The sequence below is a fragment of the Malus domestica genome, chromosome 09, assembly GCF_042453785.1.
Source record: "Malus domestica chromosome 09, GDT2T_hap1".
In the NCBI taxonomy this organism is placed as follows: Eukaryota; Viridiplantae; Streptophyta; class Magnoliopsida; order Rosales; family Rosaceae; genus Malus; species Malus domestica.
In genome coordinates, this window is record NC_091669.1 from 29,298,719 (window position 1) to 29,318,359 (window position 19,641).

Below are 19,641 nucleotides of genomic sequence, written 5' to 3' on the forward strand. Positions count from 1 at the left end.
TCAACATCTACCATTATTTGTAGAGACTTGTCGATAGTGGATGTAAGATACTGTGGAATAATGTTGGAGACTATTAAGACTTTTCAATTAAAGTATTTCATACAACAAAAGAGAAAAGAAAGACAAATATAATATATGAAAATAGAAGAAATAGGAGGAAAATGTTGTAATTTAGTTTTGCTTTAGCTGTTTATAGGGATCAAATATAATATTCAACCAAATATGCATGAATTTTTGAAGTTGTTGGGATCAAGGACAATTAATGATCTCATGCTGGTTCCACCATTAAGTACATGTGACTGCTTCAGATGATAAAAATATTTAAAACTTATATCTAAATTTTATTTTTCTTTTATTTAAAGGTAAGTTTGATTGGGTGAATATATTTAAAATTTTGAGAGTAAAAATAGCCCTTCAAATTGCCCCTCATATAGCCTTTAAGCTTGTGCTTGGGGCAATCCAAAGCATATTCCCTTGTACCCATGAAATGAGGTGACCCTCCAACTTCAACCAAATCTCTCTCTACACCAAATCACACTTTTGGTTGACTCCCGTCTCCCATAGACTTTCCGCTCATCACAACCGTTGAAAAATCCCCATTTTTTGCTTAATCAGCAAACAGTAAAAGCCTTAGATTGACGATACTAACCGTAGGATTAGAAAAAGTAATCTCATCCAACGGTCCCTGTTGTATCTTGTAAAATTACTGACCAGAACACTTGTAGATAGAAAGGACTGGAAGAGGAAGAAGAAGCTCGAACGCTTTGTGATCGTCTGAGAGAGGGAGAGAGGGAGGGAGAGAGAGAGAGATAGTACCAAATATCCTACCAAATTCCGATCAAGTCCCAACCCTCAGAAACCAGAAGTTTCAGATTCAAATTCCATCTCACTGGTTCTGAATCCTGATCCCAAATCTGGAAGATGGAGAAGGAACCGGCGGTACCGACTGAGCAAGAAGAGACGGAAGCTGAAGCTCTGGAGCTTGTTCTTTTTCAAGTGCCTGAATGTTACGTATACTTGGTAATATACATACATGGATACATCGTTTGTCCGAATCCTTGTGTTTTCCTGAATTTTTTTAGTAATTCCGTTAATTGGTATCTTGGGAATGTATAATTCAACTAGATTTCTTGATGAACACTGATGCATGTATTAGTTGAATGAATGAATTTTATAGGCGGGCATATTGCAAATGTTGGTTAATTCCTGAATAAAATGTAAATTATAATTTTTTTAATTTTTGTTAATTTGAGTGCAAAATTAGGGTAATGGAGGAATAGATTGAATATTTTTGATAGTTCAAGTGTTGACTTAAGTTAGTAACCACTTAGTGCTTGATTTCGATCTGTCATCGAATACAAAATCATGACTCCTGATTTTGAGTTTACAAGTAATCATAAGGAATCGATAATGTGAGAAATGTTTGGTTACTCTTGTTGGGGGTTCTTGAAGTTACCTGTGGTGTTAAACTATTTTTTAATGTTTTGCAGATACCGCCGAGGAAAAGTGCTGCTTCATACAGGTTTTGCTCAACTCATGGAATAGATAGAAAATAGGATATTCATTTCACAGTTTATTTATGATTGATCTGATACGATGCCATCTGTTATCATGGTTGATATCATATGATGCATTTGTAATTTTGATGCTTCCGTCCACACATCGATCAGTAACATTGGAATGATCTTAAAGTTAGGGTAGATTGTATGAGGTTTTGTATGGACTATTTTGAGAATAAGTTTTCCGAGGTTGAGTTAGATTGACGCATAAGCAAGGAATCAACAAAGAGGCAAACATACAGAGATGAGTTTTATTAGTCCTGAGATTAGGTGCTTCTTAATCTTAGATCGAACAAACAAAAAGAAGAGTGCTCTATCGATTGGCATTGATTACTTCCTCAACTCTTTTTTGCATGTGTTGGAGATCAATTTTAAGTCTCTGAAGTGTATTTCAGGGCAGATGAATGGGATGTAAACAAATGGGTATGGGACGGGATATTGAAAGTAATCAGCAAAGGAGAAGAGTGCATTATCAGACTTGAAGATAAGAAAACGAGTGAGGATATTTTAGTTTTTATAAGATGAAAGCTGTGTTATATGCCTTCCTTTTGTACCATGAGACGTTTGTTATTTAAACTGTTGTGTGATATGTCCTTGCAGATGAACTATATGCTCGGGCATTTTTGAGAAATGGAGAGCCTCATCCAGTGGAACCTGTAATTGATAGCAGCAGGTTTATCCTAATTCTCACTGAACTAGAGCACATCTTTATCAGACTCTTAATGTTAAAACATCATGCGACTACATTACTCACAAGAAAGATACCTTTACATTAAGTTTATTGAACCGCAGAATCTTATTAAATTTTTACTGCTATATAGAGGGTGACTAAAAAATGTTTTTTGGTCTGCAGATACTTCGTTCTACGTGTAGAGGAGAACATTGGTGAGTTTTTATTGTTGTAATCTTTAATGTTTTAGTGAATCCTGTAACCTAAAGTTGGAACAATTCAAAGAGTTTTTTAGCTTGTATTTCCGTCCGTTATCAACTCCTAAGGTAGATGTTCCCCCTGCCCATTTTACTGTTGTGCATTGGCCTATAATTCATATATAGAAGGCATTGAGTGAAAAATTGCCATAGATCAAGAGAAACCACGGAAATTCATCCTCTGATACATATCCATTCTAGGCATGAGAGCTCATGCATTACTGCGTGCATGACTTTTAAAATTTCAAATAGATGCCCGGTAGTGGGAGAGGGGCTAATATTTACAAGCCTCCCATTTGCCCATGGTGGCTTGGACAAGAGTAGACCAGAACATTGAAGTTAATTAGTGCTATCATCATGTGGCATTTTGCCACAAAATCTTAGTCCAGGAAGTCGACCAAGAATTGTGGCTCGTATCTGTAAGTATTGTGCCACTTCTTTTGTTTCACTTTATTTTTCTTATCTCTTGTATTCCTGTTTTCCCAAAGTTTTGTACCAGACAGCGATGCAATGTCGGGCTTCTGAGTTATATTTTTATTTCCAGTGACTTGTTCATGTTTGATCCTCATTACTTTGAAATTTATGCAGATGGTCGGCTTCGGCATGCTTTCATTGGCATTGGATTTCGAGAAAGAACAGAAGCTTATGATTTCCAAGCCGCCTTGCATGATCACATGAAGTATGTCCTATATGTACAGTTACAATTTTGCTTGTTCTTCATTTTCTACTATAACATGTTTAGAAGCTTGGGATTTGATTTTTTAATGCATGCATATCAGAGGATGAATTTCCGTCTATCAAGCTCATATACCTTTCTAAATTGTTTTGAAGATATCTGGACAAAAAGAAAACTGCAGAAGAGATGGAACAAAAATTTCAGCAAACTTCCTTAGTTGATTACAGCTTAAAAGAGGGGGAGACTATTGTACTACAATTAAAGAACGTTAGTGATCTGCATCGCATTTTCTTTCAAAATGTGTGCTTTTACTTATGCTACTTACTGGAGCATGCTGATTGAATTTCCTTTCGGTGTCAACAGAAAACTGCCGAAATCGTGAAGTCCAAGGTTTCTGAGAACAACTCACCAGAGAAAAAGGCTAACCAAAAAGAACCCTTGATTTGTATCAAACCACCACCTCCTCCTCCGGCACCACTTTCGCCTTCTGCTACTGTTGACAAGTCTTCCTCAAACTTGCCTCCAAATCTCAATCTTGAGGGAACTTCTAAGCATGAGGCCTCGGAATCAACGGAACATGAGTCGAAAGAAACAAGCTCTTCTGGGAATCAAGGCACTCAAGATATACCAGATGACGACTTTGGGGATTTTCAGGCAGCTGGTTAATATGAATTTATAAAATCTGATGTGAGATATTAAACGCCAGAACATGTCTTCTGCTTTTTGATGCATTGGGGTTGTGACGGTTTAGATTTTGTTTGAAAAATATTTGATTGATCTGGTGTATATCTATAAATTAACTAAAGTGAAGTTACTGAGAAAGCAAAATTTGCAAATTATAAAGAGGGGAAATTGAATTGTTTTTGGTTTTTGGTATAATTTTTTATTCCCATTTAACGATCACAGACATTTCTTGAATAAAAATAAATTCAACCATCAACCGTCACAATATGTTGGTCCTAAAACATGGTCTCCTTGGCATTTCCTTTCTTCCACATGCCTTCCACTTCCACATGCCGTCCACCGGTGACGTAAAGCGTTACCATGGTAAAAAATTTAACAGAATAGCATTATTAGTAACAACTAATGACAGTCTCATCTGAGAGAACGTTCACTTTGTTTAGTTATTTACCCACAAAGTAAGAAAGTTGAGTTAATTAAAGATGAAAATTTAGTCCAGCCATGCTTTCATTTAGTTTTATCAAATTTTCTGAATACTTAACTGTTAGTTATTTAAAAACATTGAAAAGATAAATATCACTCGTCTTTTATTTCGAAGTACATGGTGAGTAGAGCATACCGAGACTCGAATGTGCCAATGTCATTGCAATTAAAGACACATAAAAATCTACTACTTTTGCTGCATGCACATTGCAATGCAAGCCAATTGCAAATTCAGCGAGTAGGTAGAGCTACAAGCTGAAGCCCGATGAGTATAGAGATCAAAATTACCAAAACGATCAGCAACGCAGAAATATACGTCGACAAGCTTGCTGTCTGATCATCATCTTCTTCTTCTTCTTCTCTTCTCCTACATATATGCCGCTCACACTCGTACTAGTTCTCTTACTCGTAGAACTGGACGCTGGATCCGTTATATATATTCACACACACATATATACATGTACGTGTGTTGATAAACATGTTTAATTAGAAGCTGATTGATTGATCACGACAAGAAGAAACTAAAACTAGTTTTAATTCATGATTAACATTTGCATAATACATATCGGCATCATTAGACCAGATAAGGGACACTTGATATCAGCAATAGTGTTTGCCATCTCCATGAATTTATCCTCCAAAGTGGCATTTAATTTCTTTAATTCTTCATAATCTTCTCCTTGTTCTTCATCATCTTTGATATAAATAAATAATACATCTCAAAAGATTGAAAAGAAAAAAAAACAATACACAGTATGTGATCGACGTTGCTTTATAATTTCCTACCGAAAGGGCAGGAAGAATTGGATGATTTAATCTGTCAAGTAAATTAAAAACAAACGATGAAGAGGTCGATTATTCGATGTAATACCGAAAGCTGATCTGTTTGATGCTTTGGATGTGGCCCGTGGGAGTGTAGCTTGGCTTCTAACCTGGAGACGTTGCTCTTTATGTCACAAATTTCTTTCTCAAGTCTTGCATTCTTTCCTGATTCGCTTCCAGTGCAACTGCAACCTCTTCTTCCATAAACTACACATGCACGTACGTACGAAAAATATATATATATATGCTTAATTAATAAAATCATTTGATTAAAGTACCTACTTGATCAAGTCTCGAATCTTGTTTGTTTATACATATATATGTATGTATGTATGTATACACATACATACATACCTGGTTTTGGTTATCCAGCAGAGGTTGAACTAAAGAGTCTGAACAGGACAACGCCACGGAGTTGCACCCGTTTACTGCAGCTTCTTGATTTTGCAGCAAGAAATTCCTTTGATTGATTGGATTGGATTGGAAGCAAGAAATTCCTTAACAACAAGACTCAAGTAAGATGGACATGTCAAGGATTTAATATGCGAAACCAACTCCCGCGTATCTTTCATTGTTTGGCTCCCCCGCTGGATAACTTGGCAACCAATATAAGAGGAAACGTTCTAGGAATTCCTCGCAATTAAGCGGATAATGTATTGTCAAGTTTAGTTTTGTTCAGTTATCCTAGTGTCAGGAGCTGTCATTCTTTGACACTAGAAAATTTCATTGACACGTGCCAAGAGTACACACCATCATTCACTAACAACCAAAAATTTGAAAAGGAAAGAGGATGATTTCCATTCCCACATTTACTAACACCTAACACCATTTCCAACATTTGGCTAAAATCTAAATTTTTTAGCTCAGAAAATTTAGGGTCTGTTTGGTATTAAATTTGGATCCAATATTTTTAACTCAAAAACAAGTTTTGAGTCACAATTTAAGTTTTTTGTTTGGTATTTGATTTGAAAACAATTCTCAAAATTCCAACCCAAAAATATTTGAAAACAAAGTTTATTTGTTGAAAACACAAAATGTGTGTTTTTTTTATTAGTTTAGAGAAGTTGCATACCAAACAAGGTTTTGGATTTAAAATTTTTAAATCAAAACATGTGTTTTTAGAAAAAATCAAAATTTTGAGTTTTGTTCTCAAGTTAGATACCAAACAAACCCTTAGGTTTTAGCCCAGAAACAGCTTTTCTGCTCCAACCCTTCTGGTAAAAAATTTTAGCCCTAAATTATTAATGAATGAATTTAGGCTAATTTTTTTCTTAAAGTAAATTTTTTAAAAGAAAAAATTATGTAGACTATCCTAATTTAATTTTATGAACATTTTAACTTAAAAATATTTAGATTTTGACAAATATTGAAAAATCACAAATCGACACCATGAAACTCATTAAACACTATGAAAAAAAATATGAAATACATAAAAGATTTTTTTTAATTACTTTAGCTGTTAGATTTAAATTTGGACCATTAAATATATATTTTTACTGTTAAGTTTCATCAAATTAGATCTTAACTGTTGAATTCAATGAATTTATAAATATAAAACTAAATAAAATACACATATATGGTGAGTTAGCCCCACTAATCATGGGCTAAATCTGGCTTTTTTTTAAGGTTTTAGCCATGGTATTAAATATCGTTGATATCGGAAATATCGGTAGTCCAAAAACATGAAAATTTTGATGGAAATATCGAGATATTATCGATATCGATAAAAATTGAATAAAAACCACGAAAATTGTAAGAAAAACTTGGAAATTTTTATTGAAACTTTGGAGAATGTTTATTTAGTCAATTATCTATTAGTTTATCAAAAAAAATTTAGAAGAAAATGTATTACATGATGGATTTAACTGATTTAAGTTGATTATACAACGAGCTGACAAACACTGTGAGTGTAGAAAATATATAGTAATTAATGATAAAAAGATTAAACACATGTGACATCCCACATCGCCCAGGGGAGTGATCCTTAAATGTATATTCACATCTCTACCTAGCACGAGGCCTTTTTGGAGCTCACTGGCTTCGGGTTCCGTAGGAACTCCAAAATTAAGCGAGAGGGAGGCTAGAGCACTCCTAGGATGGGTGACCCACTGGGAAGTTGCTCGTGAGTTCCCAAAAACAAAACCGTGAATGGTAAGCCCAAAGCGGACAATATCGTGCTATGGTGATGGAACGGGCCCGAAATGTGGCAGACCCGGGTCGGGATGTGACAAATGGTATCAGAGCCAATCCCTAGCCGGGAGTGTGCCGACGAGGACGTCGGGCCCCTAAGGGGGGTGGATTGTGACATCCCACATCGCCCATGGGAGTGATCCTTAAATGTATATTCACATCCCTACCTAGCACGAGGCTTTTTGGGAGCTCACTGGCTTTGGGTTCCGTAGGAACTCCGAAGTTAAGTGAGAGGGAGGCCAGAGCACTCCCAGGATGGGTGACCTACTGGGAAGTTGCTCGTGAGTTCCCAAAAACAAAACCGTGAGGGAATGGTAAGCCCAAAGCGGACAATATCGTGCTATGGTGGTGGAACGGGCTAGGGATGTGGTGGACCCGGGTCGGGATGTGACAATAATCATTTATATAATGATTTACTACAATATTTTACACTTTATACATTGCATGGTAAGATACATGAATGATTTAGTACCACATAAAGTTCCTATGAGGTTCAAAATTTTCACTATCTTCATCATCTCTATGTGTAGAGAAAGTTTATTGTGAAGAGTATTCATCAAATGATAAATCCCCAAAATAGTTTTGCATGTAATTGTTAACATGCCACTCATATAAATATAAATATTTTAGCATATTATCATTAAAACATAAGTGATATATGGTGGTTACGGTGTTGGAGGAGTAAAATGGGAGGGGTTCAAATTCCCTTTGTGTTTTTTCCCTACTTTTTTTCCCTTTTTTTCTTCTTTTTTTTTTCTTCCTTTACATCAATACTTTCGATATTTTAGCGATATTACATCGATATTTTGACAAAATATTGCTGAAGTGTAAGCGAAATTATCGACATCGATATTTTTCGATATTATCGTGGATATTGTCGATATTTCAGACTATGGTTTTAGCTTTTAATCCACACGTTTAGCATGGGTTGGCTTGGGTTTTTTTTTTTTGGGGGGGGGAATAAAACCTAAAAAATAGCATTTAGCCCAAGGTTGGGTTTGGTCTAAGTAATAAAAAAGTTAGTGGATAATAAGTTTTGAGCATCTTGTACATTCTCATGCCTGAAGAAAAAAATCAAGATATAAAATTATTATGGGATCTCATTCATTATCATGATAAGTAAACATGTTTTAAATTGCAAATCTTCTAAGCTTATATAATGTGGTAAGACTAACATTATTTTTTTCAAATACGTCGTTGACAATTTGTTTGGGCTTGTTCCACAAAGTATTCTTGTGATCCGAACAATTTATATTGTAAACCATCATTCATAGATCATTCTTGTAAAGATTTGCTCCAATCGATAATCATTTAGCTCTTTAGTTAATATTGTGAACATTTCATTGTTTATTAATAACATTGTATTCGTCTATCTATCGGACCATAATTAAATAACTAAACAACTTCCAATTTTAGTAATTTTTTGTAAAGTTGATATTTTAGGTTTTGTGATTAATTTATATTATAAAGTGGGCCTAAATAAGTGCTTTGCTATGTATTAAGTTATTAATTAGTTAGTGATTAGATCCTATACGAATGTAAGAACATGGCAATTATGTGAAAACTGTTGTAAATAATGGGTATGTTTGCCCGCATGTGTATAGTATAGACTCATAAGCTAAATAGTAATCCTTTTGTAATTTTCCATTGAAGTGACTCTATAAATAGAGCACTTCATTTGTTCAAAGTGAGAAGAGAACATCAAGAAGAGAAAAAGAAGAAATATAAAACTCTCAGTATCCTTCATTTTCTAATATCTGCAATACTTTTGTTAGTGTGATAGTTTGCACCACTTCGTCCTCGCTCTTGCAAAGGTTATTTCTCTACTTTTGCCTATTTATAACACGTTATCAGCACGACTCTCTAATCATTTCTCAATTCCCTTCACCGAAAGAAAAAAAAGAAAAATGTTTCCTTTAAGGTTTTTACTGTTCTTCTTCTTCATCTGCCTTAATTGCTGGATATACCCTCGCGAAGAACTGTTTGCACCATGTTTACTTCTAATTCTCAAACTAACAATTACTTATATCTTTGATTTCTTGTTTGGTGTAGATATTGACTACTAACCCACTGATTATTTATGCAATCCAAGATGGTGCGGTACTATCGCCTATCTTGGACTGCAGATCTAATTTTATTGCAAATTTTAAGTGGACCAGTATAATCGTCCACTCTATCCTGCATATTTAAATTTACCTGCTATTTAAATTTTATCGCAATTTTAGGTGGTGTGGAATAATCACCCACTCTGCTATGCATATTTAAATTTTATTGCAATTTTAGATGATGTGGAATAATCACCCATCCACACCACTCTGCTCTGCATATTTAAATTTTATCGCAATTTTAGGTGGTGCGGTATAATCGTCCACCTTGCTTTACATATTTAAATTTTATTGCAATTTAAATTTTATCGCAATTTGATGTGGTGCGGTATAATCGTCCACCCTGCTTTGCATATTTAAATTTTATTGCAATTTAAATTTTATCGCAATTTTAGGTGGTGCAATATAATTGTCCACCTTGCTCTACATATTTAAATTTTCCTGCTGTTTAAAGTAGTGCGGAATAATCGCTCATCCTATACTTGTTTCGATGAGAATGGTGCGGTACAATTGCCCTTCTCATTAATCATGAAAATCTCGAGCCTGAAGTTTTGAATACTTATCATTTTGGTCTGAAGATCAAAATTTGTAAGAACCAGAAGTTCTAACAATATATTCCTCCAGAACACATATTATTGCAAGTTCTTACACACCTCATTTTTCTTTCAGAAAAGAAAATGGCAAACTTGGCAAAGCTTGATTTTGCTGCCCTGGACATTACTGGGAAGAATTACCTTACCTGGGTACTGGATACTAAGATCCATCTGGAAGCAGCGAATCTTGGAGATACCATCAGGGAATAGAGCAGCTCATCCTTTCAAGATCAGGTGAAGGCCATGATTTTTATTCGTCGCCATCTTGCTGAGGCACTAAAGAGCGAGTACTTAACGGTTGAAGATCCGTTAGCCATCTGGAAGGCCTTGAGAAACAGATACAATCACCAGACAATGGTGATTCTTCTAAGAGCTCGCTATAGCTGGACTCACCTAAGGATCCAGGATTTCAAGTCAGTGGCTGAGTGCAATTTGGCGTTGTTCAGAATTACCTCTCAGATGAAGCTCTGTGGGGATACTATTACTGATGAGTTGTTATTGAAAAAGACTTTCAGCACATTCCACGCCTCTAACATGCTCCTGCAGCAGCAGTATAGAGCGCGAAGCTTCACTGAATTCAACCAGCTGATATCTGTGCTCCTGGTAGCTGAACAGAACAATAAGCTCCTGATGAAAAACCATAATTCCTGACCTACTAGATCAGCACAGTTTCCAGAAGTGAATGTTGCTTCCCTTGAAAAGAATACCATATCCTCCCATGGCAATAATTATTAACAAAGACGTGGCCACAAGCAAGGCCGGTGGAAAGGGAAAGGCAAGAACCATGGTGTCCAGTTTCACAACCATATTCCAAGGCATAATCCAGGCCCGAGCTTTAAAAATGCAAATCACCAGAAAGGAAAAGCTCATATGAACACTCCTAGAAATCCTGAAGGAGTTTGTCATAGCTGTAGTGGCAAAGAACATTGGGTGCGAATTTGTCGCACTCCAAAGCATCTGGTGGAGCTGTATCAAGCCTCCTTCAAGGAGAAGGGTGTCGAGATCAATTTCTTCGACCAGGCTCAACCAATGGACACCCCTGATCCAGTGACCAATTTATCAGGACAATTAAACACAACCCACCTGGATGCTACAGACTTTATTAATGAAAGAGGGAATGAAGTTTATGGGTCCGATTGAATTATTTATGTTTAATGTACTATTGTTATTTGTACATGTAATTTAATGCTCGCATTTTCAATTCAATAAAAGTAGTATTCCAGTATGAATAAATTGTTTTTTTCTTTACTCAGAGAACATGGATAAAAATTATGGTTATTCTCAAAACAAGACCAATGGCGGAGACTTTTGTCTTGCAGACAGCGCAACCATGCATTCAATACTTCGAGATCGAAAGTATTTCTCGAATTTGGTAATTGCAAAAGTAAAGGTAACAACACAATCTGATGTAATTGAAGGCTCAGGAAAAGTCCAGATTATGCTACCAAATGGAACAATATTGTCCATAAAGAATGCATTATATGCTACTCGATCCATTCGAAATTTGTTAAGTTTTAAAGACATACATCTAAATGGATACCACATTGAAACGAAAAGTGTAGAAAATGTGGAATATTTATGCATTACCTCCAATGATACCCAGAAGCGTATATTGGAAAAGTTGCATGGTTTATCGAGTGGATTGTATTATACATACATAAAGACAGTTGAGGCATATACTGTCATGAACTAGAAGTTCATTGATTCAAAGGTTTACATGCTTTGGCATGACTATCTAGGTCATCCAGGATTTACCATGATGCGTAGAATCATTACCAACTCTAATGGACATCCATTATTGAGCAAACACATTGATGTCTCAAATGATAACCTTTGCAAGGTTTGTTCTCAAGGGAAGTTAGTAATTAGACCATCACAACTCAAGGTTGATGAAGAATCCCCATCATTTTTTCAAAGAATTCAAGGGGATATTTGTGGACCTATTCAACCACCTTGTGGACCATTTCGATATTTTTATGGTTTTGGTTGATGCATCTACCCGATGGTCACATGTTTGCCTATTGTCTACTCGAAATGTAGCTTTTGCGAGACTTCTTGCTCAGATAATTAAGTTACGAACACAGTTCCCAAATCATCCCATTAAGTTAATCCGACTTGATAACGCTGGTGAATTTACATCTCAAACCTTTGATGATTACTGTATGGCATTGGACATTGATGTTGAACACCCTGTTCCTCATGTCCATACTCAAAATGGTTTAGCAGAAGCATTTATCAAGCGGCTTCAATTAATAGCCCGCACTCTACTCATGAAAACGAAATTGCCAGTCTCTGCATGGGAACATGCCATATTACATGCTGCATCATTGGTTAGATTGAGACTCATAGCCAACCACCAATATTTATCATTACCATTCGTGTTTGGACATCAGCCAAACATTTCACATTTACGAGTTTTTGGTTGTGCTGTTTATGTGCCTATTGCACCACCACAACGAACTAAAATGGGACCTCAGCGCAGACTGGGAATTTATATGGGTTTTGATTCACCATCTATCATTAGATATTTGGAACATTTGACTGGTGATATGTTTACAGCTCGTTTTGCTGATTGTCATTTTGATGAGACAGTTTTCCCGTCGTTAAGGGGAGAAAAGACCGTTCCAGAAGAACGACAATAACTGACATGGGTTGTTCCCACCTTATCTCATTTTGATCCACGAAGCACTTAATGTGAAAATGAAGTGAAAATGATCATTCATCTTCAAGGTATTGCTAATCAAATGCCAGATGCATTTAATGATGCTTTGAAAGTGACAAAGTCACATATACCAGCTGCAAACGCACCTGCAAGAATTGATGTCCCTGTTGGGCAAAATAAGGTGGCAGTGAATGATTCATCCAGTGCACGCCTGAAGCGTGGTAGACCCCCAGGTTCAAAAGATTCATCCCCTCAAAAGAGAAAGATGAGGGCACAGTTGAACCCAAATGATATCATTCAAGAAAAGAAATTGAATGATAAATCCACAATTCATGATTATGTACTTCCAGAAAAAGAAAATGTCCTTGATGAGACACATGTCCCTGAAAAGACAGAAGTACATGAAAGTAAAGAAATATCCATAAGTACATGAAAGTAAAGAAATATCCATAAATTATGCATGTACTAATGAATTGTGGGATCGAAATGAAATAATCGTCGAGGACATGTTTGCATTTGCAATAGCCACTGAAATTATATTAAGTGATGATGTTGAGCCCCACTCTGTTGATGAATGCAGACAGAAACAAGATTGGCCTAAGTGGAAAGATGCAATCTAGGTAGAATTAAATTCCTTGGAAAGACGAAGTGTTTTTGGACCAGTAGTCCAAACCCCACCTGGTGTGAACCCCGTAGGTTACAAATGGGTATTCACAAGGAAACACAATGAGAAAAAGGAGATTGCAAGATATAAAGCACGACTCGTTGCACAAGGTTTTTCACAAAGACCTGGAATTGATTATGAAGAGACATACTCTCTTGTAATGGATGCAATTACGTTCCGTTACTTAATAAGTTTGGTGATTTCAGAAAAACTTAACATGCGACTTATGGATGTCATCACCGCGTATCTATATGGAGAATTAGATACAGACATATATATGAAAGTCCTAGAATGACTTAAGTTGCTTGAAGCAACTAACAAACCACGATGTATGTTCTCAATCAAATTCAGGCGATCACTATATGGGCTGAAACAATCTGGGCGAATGTGGTATAATCGTCTCAGTGAGTATTTGATTAAAGAAGGATATGCTAACAATGTCATCTGCCCTTGTATGTTCATTAAGAAATCAAATACTGGATTTGCAATAGTGGTAGTATACGTCGATGATATGAACCTAGTTGGAACCCCTGAAAAGCTCAACAAAACTGTTGACTATCTGAAAAGCGAATTTGAAATGAAAGACATTGGAAAAACCAAATATTGTCTCGGCCTGCAGATCGAGCATTGTGTTAATGGAATTTTGGTCCATCAATCAGCTTACATTGAAAAAATACTGAAGCGATTTGGCATGGACAAGGCTTATCCACATAGCACTCCAATGGTCGTTCGTTCTTTGGACATTAAGAAAGATCAATTCCGTCCAAAAGACAATGATGAACTGGTCCTTGGTTCAGAAATACCATATTTGAGCGCAATAGGTGCTTTATTGTATTTAGCACAATGTATTAGACCATATATAGCTTTTTCAGTTAACTTGTTAGCCAGGTACAGCTCTGCTCCAACAATTCGTCATTAGAAATGAGTCAAAGATGTTCTACGATACCTTCGTGGGACAACAGATATGGGTCTCTTCTACTCAGACAAGCCCACAAATGATCAGATCCTTGTTAGATACGCAGATGTGGTTTTCTCTTCGATCCGCATAAAGCCCGCTCACAAAATGGATATGTGTTCACTTATGGAGATACTGCAATTTCATGGCGATCAACGAAGCAAACGCTAGTTGCTACATCTTCCAATCACTCGGAAATAATTGCTTTACATGAAGCAAGTTGTGAATGTTCTTGGTTAAGATCAATGATCCATCACATCCGAAATTCATGTGGTCTACCTTCAAAGCCAGACACTTCAACTGTCATCCATGAAGATAATGTAACATGTGTCGCCCAAATGAAGGAAAGATTCATCAAAGGTGATAAGACTAAACACATCTCTCCAAGATTTTTCAGTGCACATGAGCTTCAGAAGGGTAAAGTTATTGAAGTCGGACAAATCCGTTCCAATGAAAATTTAGCAGACTTGCTCACCAAATCTCAACCAAAGTGCACATTTCAGAAGTTAGTGCAGGAAATCTGATTTCGTTGGCTTACGTAGGGGGAGATACAATTTAGGAGGAGCATCTATGATACATGCATGTTGTACTCTTTTTCCATCGATTAGGATTTTCTCCACTGGGTTTTTCCTATCAAGGTTTTAACGAGGCAACATAAGCATGCTCAACACCATTCGGGTAAAGTTTTGCTCTTTTTCTTTCGTTATGGTTTTTTTCCTATTGAGTTTTTCCAAGCAGGGTTTTAATGAGGCAACTGATGTTGATATGTGGGCATCCAAGGGAGAGTGTTGTAATTAATGAGTATGTTTGCCCACATATATATAGTAATATGTATAGTAAAGTATCACATGTGTATAGTATAGACTCACAAGCTAAATAGTAATCCTTTTATAATTTTCTATTGAAGTGGCTCTATAAATAGAGCACTTCATTTGTTCAAAGTGAGAAAAGAACATCAAGAAGAGAAAAGGAAGAAATATAAAACTCTCAATATCCCTCAGTTTTTAATACCTGCAATACTTTTATCAGTGTGATATTTTGCACCACTTCATCGTCCCTCTTAGCAAAGGTTATTTATCTACTTTTGCCTATTTATAACAAAAACAAAATTATCAGCAAGACAAAGATTTTTAATAAATATTCCACTAAAAAATAAAAAATAAATTGGACACGTGGAGGGTAGAAGAAGCCCCCAATGAAATGAATTGTGTCTTTACGTTTCTTGTACCTCCCTCCTTCCGTATTATATTGTTCCTTCCAACAGGGGTTTATGCAAAAATCCAAGACTCTTCTCAGAGATTTTGGGTTTCTGTTCTTCTCTTCTGGGTTTCTGTTCTTCTGCTCTCACAATTCACAGCAACAAGTAAGTTCTCAATCCTCAATTTTCATCACGATCATCAAACTTTACTTCTTCTGATCATGATTACAATCCACAAGCAAGCTCTCTTTTCAATTACCTGTTTGGTTACCTGGAAAATTGCTGGAAAATGGAAATTCATATGACGTAGCTATTTTTTTCAAATCAATTTTTGTGCTTTCTGCGTTGTGAGAGAGAAATTGTAATTTAATTGGAGGGTTCTATGTGGGTTTCCGTTGATTGCAGATGGGTTGTTTTCCTTTTCAAGTTAAGGATCGTTTATGCTGTTGCTTCCTGAAATAAACAGGTTTTGTTTTATATTAAAATATATTTGATCATTTGTTTGGGCGTCTCTCAAACTCTGGGGCATTTGTTTTCCTTTTGGAAAAATTGGAAGTAACAATAGGATGATGAGACTTGCAATCATATTATGATAGGGGTTCCAATCAATAATATTTCAACCTCTGTTTCACTAAACTAAATTGTACCGAATACCCGTCAAACCTTATGCTGTGGTGCTTGATGATAATCCTCTTTTGAGGTGATATACAGTGTACAATTGGTCACTGGATAAAGTTACTGTTCAATCAGTTTCGTTGTTTGTCGGATTTATTTGGTTCGCGGGGTGAAACCATAACATGGTTCTTATATAGAACATTCACAGTGATTTTTATGATGTAATTCTGCTGATCTTCATGTGTTCTTACAGCTTAGTGTCATTTTGAGGGATGGAAAATCTCAACGTTCTATGGGGTTCTTCTTCCTAAGAGCCATTTTTATGCATTCTTTGTGGGCTTCTACTAAATTTCATATGATTTCTTGCAGATAAATACCAATTGATGTAGAAACTGAGTGGGGGAATTACAAAATATCCGGAGACATACAACGATTCTGTAAAGTTTAATATATGATCAGTATGGATGTGAAAGGTATAACCTGGGTTGGGGGTGTATACCAGAAATTTGAGACAATGTGCTTGGAGGTTGAAGAAGATATGTACCAGGTAAGCCCTTTGGCAGTCCTTTTATGTCTCTTGGACTCCTAAATTGAGGTCTCATCTACATAAAAGGAATGATGACCATAGACTCCTGGTCTGGAAGTGTTCATCATAAGTTTTCATTTATCCTTCCTCTTCCTCTTCATCCTCCCACTTTCAGTGCTTATGAAAATATTTTTGTCGTGTGTATTTTTCTTTGGAGTAATTTGTTTGAGATCACCAAAAAAATTCAACACTAGGCGTGAGTCAATTAACATTTTAGTGCTTTTAGAGAGACGTCAATGAATAGAAGGTTTAGCAAGTGGTGTTGACCTTAGTTGGAGAGGAAAATTGTTTTAAATTAACCTTAGCTGAAGAGGAAAATTACTTCTGTTGACCTTATGTTAAAAAAAAGAAATGTCTATTAACCCATGCAGAAATATGAAATTGAACTAAACCAATTTTTTATATATTTATCTTCTACTGGGGTTTTCACAATTATTTCTGTGCTTATTTGTATTAGTGTGGTCTATGCCAAATATGGTGTTTATGTGGTTCAGTGATTATATGAGATAGTGGTTGTGTTAATTTTGTTCCGGAGTCAACTTGTTTTGTTGATCATTCTTTATTTGGAACAGGACACAGTCAAATTTGTTGAGAATCAGGTACAGACTGTTGGTGCAAGTGTTATGAAGTTCTATGCAGATGTAATGCAAGATTTGGTTTGTGACTCTGCAGTAGATCCAGAGGCTATGCCAGCCAATGGGAACCCTGTAGAAAATAACTTTCATGTTGATAGTTCTAAAAAATCAAAGGTTAGCAAGAAAGGAGAGCCGGTAAAAGTTGATGTTGAAATAGTAAATGGGGATTCAGAGGTGATTGCTGCATTGAATATGGATGTGGACCATAAATCATTGTTCCATGGACAGCACATGGATGAATATCGCATGCTATCCTCAGAGAATTGTGCAAGAGGAGCGTGCTCGGATGTATACTCAAGACAAGACCATGATGGGAGTAATTTTAATAATTCAAACTTGGTTGTCAAAGAAAACCCAATCAAGGACAGATTTCCCGGGGCAATAGCTCCTCTTGAATCTGATTTGAGCAGGCACTCAACATCCTGCCGTGTAAATTTGGATGATACCCATGAAGTTTCGAGCGACCATAGAGATACAGCTATAACCCCATCTATAACCGAAGGTATGACATGTAAGTCCACAAGGGAAAGTTGTGTGATTGCAAATACAAGCCAATGTACAGCTGATGCTTCAGTTGACTGCCGAACATGTAATATGTTTGTTTTGGATGAATTGGAAGCAAAAGAATGGAAGGAAATATTAGATTCATCCTTTGGTTGCTCATCAGTAGAAAGAAACGGTGGTTATTCTTTTTTAACCCTATAAAAGTGTTTTGTTTTCACCAGCCTTGCTACTTGTTCTCTTTCGATTTCCGGTTTGGCTGCTGCAGACAATTGTTTGAGCAATTCGTTTATTTCTTTGTTAGGATCCTCTCCAAGTGGACAAGCACACTCTGAAAAAAATGCTGACAAGGAAATCTCTTCGTCTCATCCTGGTAGTACATCTCATTCAGATGCACAATAACCACATATCAGTTTTTATATTGACAAGTATTGACTCAGAAATGTCTCTGCAGAGATGATAACTATGAGAAAATAATGGAGACTTTTTTTTCACTATGGACCATTTTTTATTTACATTCATGTGGGGTCTAGATTTTATACTAGTTCATGAAAAATTGCACGTTCTTTCATACATGTAGAGTTGTGTACTTGATGGGTTTACTGATCATGCTCAATTGAAAGTTATTTGTGCTTGTAGTAGTAGTAGTAACCAATGACTCATTTTTCCAGGGGGTTTGCATGAATCCAACTTTCATGCAACTGAGAGTAATGCTGTTGTACATGGAACGGAAACCATTCAACAATCTGATAAGGCAATGCTCGAGGAGACTTGTGTAATGGTGACTGGTAAGGACGTTCGTTTTGTTCCTCACATGGAAGGCAAGCGTAGGCCTTACAAGGTTATCCCACTCTCCCTCTCTCCCTCTCCCTCTCTCTCTCTCTCCTCATTCTCTCACTCTCACCCCCTATCTTCTACCTATTTTAATTGGCTTTAATTGGGACCTATTTTCTAGAAAAAAATTCAGAATGCTTTGAGAATGAGATCAGCAAGGAAGCAAGAGTATGAGCAGCTTGCATTATGGTATGGGGATGATGCAAAATCAAATTTAAAAGCTGGAGAACGTCTCAGGCATTCTCTGACTGTGGAGGAGACACAGAAATCATTAGCTCATGAAATTTGTGAATCTGAATGGGAGATTCTCTAGGTACCCTTGTAAAAGCTTGTGTAAATAAACCGCCTCACTGCAGCCTCTCCTTCCTGGTCATGGTGCCATTCAAAATTCCTAGCTTAGGATAAAATTTGTACCTAAGTGGGTAAAACGCCAATTGTCTGATGCTCTAGTCTTCAGTATATTAACAATTATGTAATGGCCATAAGATTAAGTACTTGAGGTTTATATTACAAATGGGTCCGACCCAATAGAGTCCTCCCTTTATGGTCACCATTGTTAATAAGTTGGTTACTATTATTGTCTATGGTTAGCTATTGTTTGTTCTGCTATGCTGTATTTTTTGCTTCTCGTGTTCTTTTCTATTAAATTTTTTGTTACTGGTTCAAATAAGTGCCTGGAGGGGAATAACGGATCGTAGTTTCATGCTTTTGCTACTGATTGGAAAACGTATTAACAACTGTGGATGCACAAGTACTCGCACATCTTGTTCGTATGCTTGTACGTTAATTTCTTCAGCATATTTGTTTATTTGTCTATTGTCTTTGCTAAAGAAAGCTATATTAGATAAAGCACATGCAGGCATTTTACATCCATATTCCATACAGAAGGTAAATTTTCATGATTTAGAATACTCGATTTTGGTTTGTCTGCTCGTTTAGACAGGGTACCCCGACA

The 19,641-nt window shown here is 36.3% G+C and overlaps 3 protein-coding genes across 5 annotated transcripts; all 3 read left to right on the plus strand.

Moving 5' to 3' along the window:
• Nucleotides 1-433: 433 nt before the first annotated feature.
• Nucleotides 434-4,024, plus strand: LOC103444420 (uncharacterized protein At1g03900-like). Its single transcript, XM_008383343.4, has 8 exons — nt 434-1,020; nt 1,491-1,522; nt 1,955-2,055; nt 2,160-2,232; nt 2,413-2,444; nt 3,075-3,165; nt 3,318-3,429; nt 3,526-4,024. The coding sequence occupies exons 1-8, from the start codon at nt 922-924 to the stop codon at nt 3,826-3,828; spliced, it is 843 nt and encodes a 280-aa protein (XP_008381565.1). The 5' UTR covers nt 434-921; the 3' UTR covers nt 3,829-4,024.
• A 6,366-nt stretch (nt 4,025-10,390) lies between these two features.
• Nucleotides 10,391-11,176, plus strand: LOC139187888 (uncharacterized). Its single transcript, XM_070804503.1, has 2 exons — nt 10,391-10,639; nt 10,892-11,176. Exons 1-2 carry the CDS (start codon nt 10,391-10,393, stop codon nt 11,174-11,176), a joined length of 534 nt encoding a protein of 177 aa, XP_070660604.1.
• A 4,337-nt stretch (nt 11,177-15,513) lies between these two features.
• On the plus strand, nt 15,514-19,236 carry LOC103444421 (uncharacterized). Of its 3 annotated transcripts, XM_017334667.3 has the most exons (7): nt 15,578-15,680; nt 15,921-15,981; nt 16,500-16,677; nt 17,289-18,030; nt 18,157-18,225; nt 18,524-18,693; nt 18,808-19,236. In XM_017334667.3, exons 3-7 carry the CDS (start codon nt 16,582-16,584, stop codon nt 18,997-18,999), a joined length of 1,269 nt encoding a protein of 422 aa, XP_017190156.3. In that variant the 5' UTR covers nt 15,578-15,680; nt 15,921-15,981; nt 16,500-16,581; the 3' UTR covers nt 19,000-19,236. The 3 variants fall into 3 exon arrangements, with proteins under 3 accessions (XP_008381566.3, XP_008381568.3, XP_017190156.3); XM_008383344.4 differs by lacking the exon at nt 15,921-15,981 and having other exon boundaries at nt 15,514-15,680; XM_008383346.4 differs by lacking the exon at nt 15,921-15,981 and having other exon boundaries at nt 15,514-15,680; nt 17,289-17,853.
• The last annotated feature ends 405 nt before the right edge of the window (nt 19,237-19,641 follow it).

What these genes read in the sequence shown, in the direction of transcription:
- LOC103444420 (XM_008383343.4), top strand. Translation starts at nt 922, where the DNA reads ATGGAGAAGGAACCGGCGGTACCGACTGAGCAAGAAGAGACGGAAGCT. An exon ending in GCCTTGCATGATCACATGAA is followed by an intron (nt 3,166 to 3,317) that starts GTATGTCCTATA and finishes ATTGTTTTGAAG; the next exon opens with ATATCTGGACAAAAAGAAAA. An exon ending in TTGTACTACAATTAAAGAAC is followed by an intron (nt 3,430 to 3,525) that starts GTTAGTGATCTG and finishes CGGTGTCAACAG; the next exon opens with AAAACTGCCGAAATCGTGAA.
- LOC139187888 (XM_070804503.1), top strand. Translation starts at nt 10,391, where the DNA reads ATGGTGATTCTTCTAAGAGCTCGCTATAGCTGGACTCACCTAAGGATC. An exon ending in AGCTGATATCTGTGCTCCTG is followed by an intron (nt 10,640 to 10,891) that starts GTAGCTGAACAG and finishes GCAAATCACCAG; the next exon opens with AAAGGAAAAGCTCATATGAA.
- LOC103444421 (XM_008383344.4), top strand. Translation starts at nt 16,582, where the DNA reads ATGATCAGTATGGATGTGAAAGGTATAACCTGGGTTGGGGGTGTATAC. An exon ending in AATCTCTTCGTCTCATCCTG is followed by an intron (nt 18,226 to 18,523) that starts GTAGTACATCTC and finishes TCATTTTTCCAG; the next exon opens with GGGGTTTGCATGAATCCAAC. An exon ending in GCAAGCGTAGGCCTTACAAG is followed by an intron (nt 18,694 to 18,807) that starts GTTATCCCACTC and finishes CCTATTTTCTAG; the next exon opens with AAAAAAATTCAGAATGCTTT.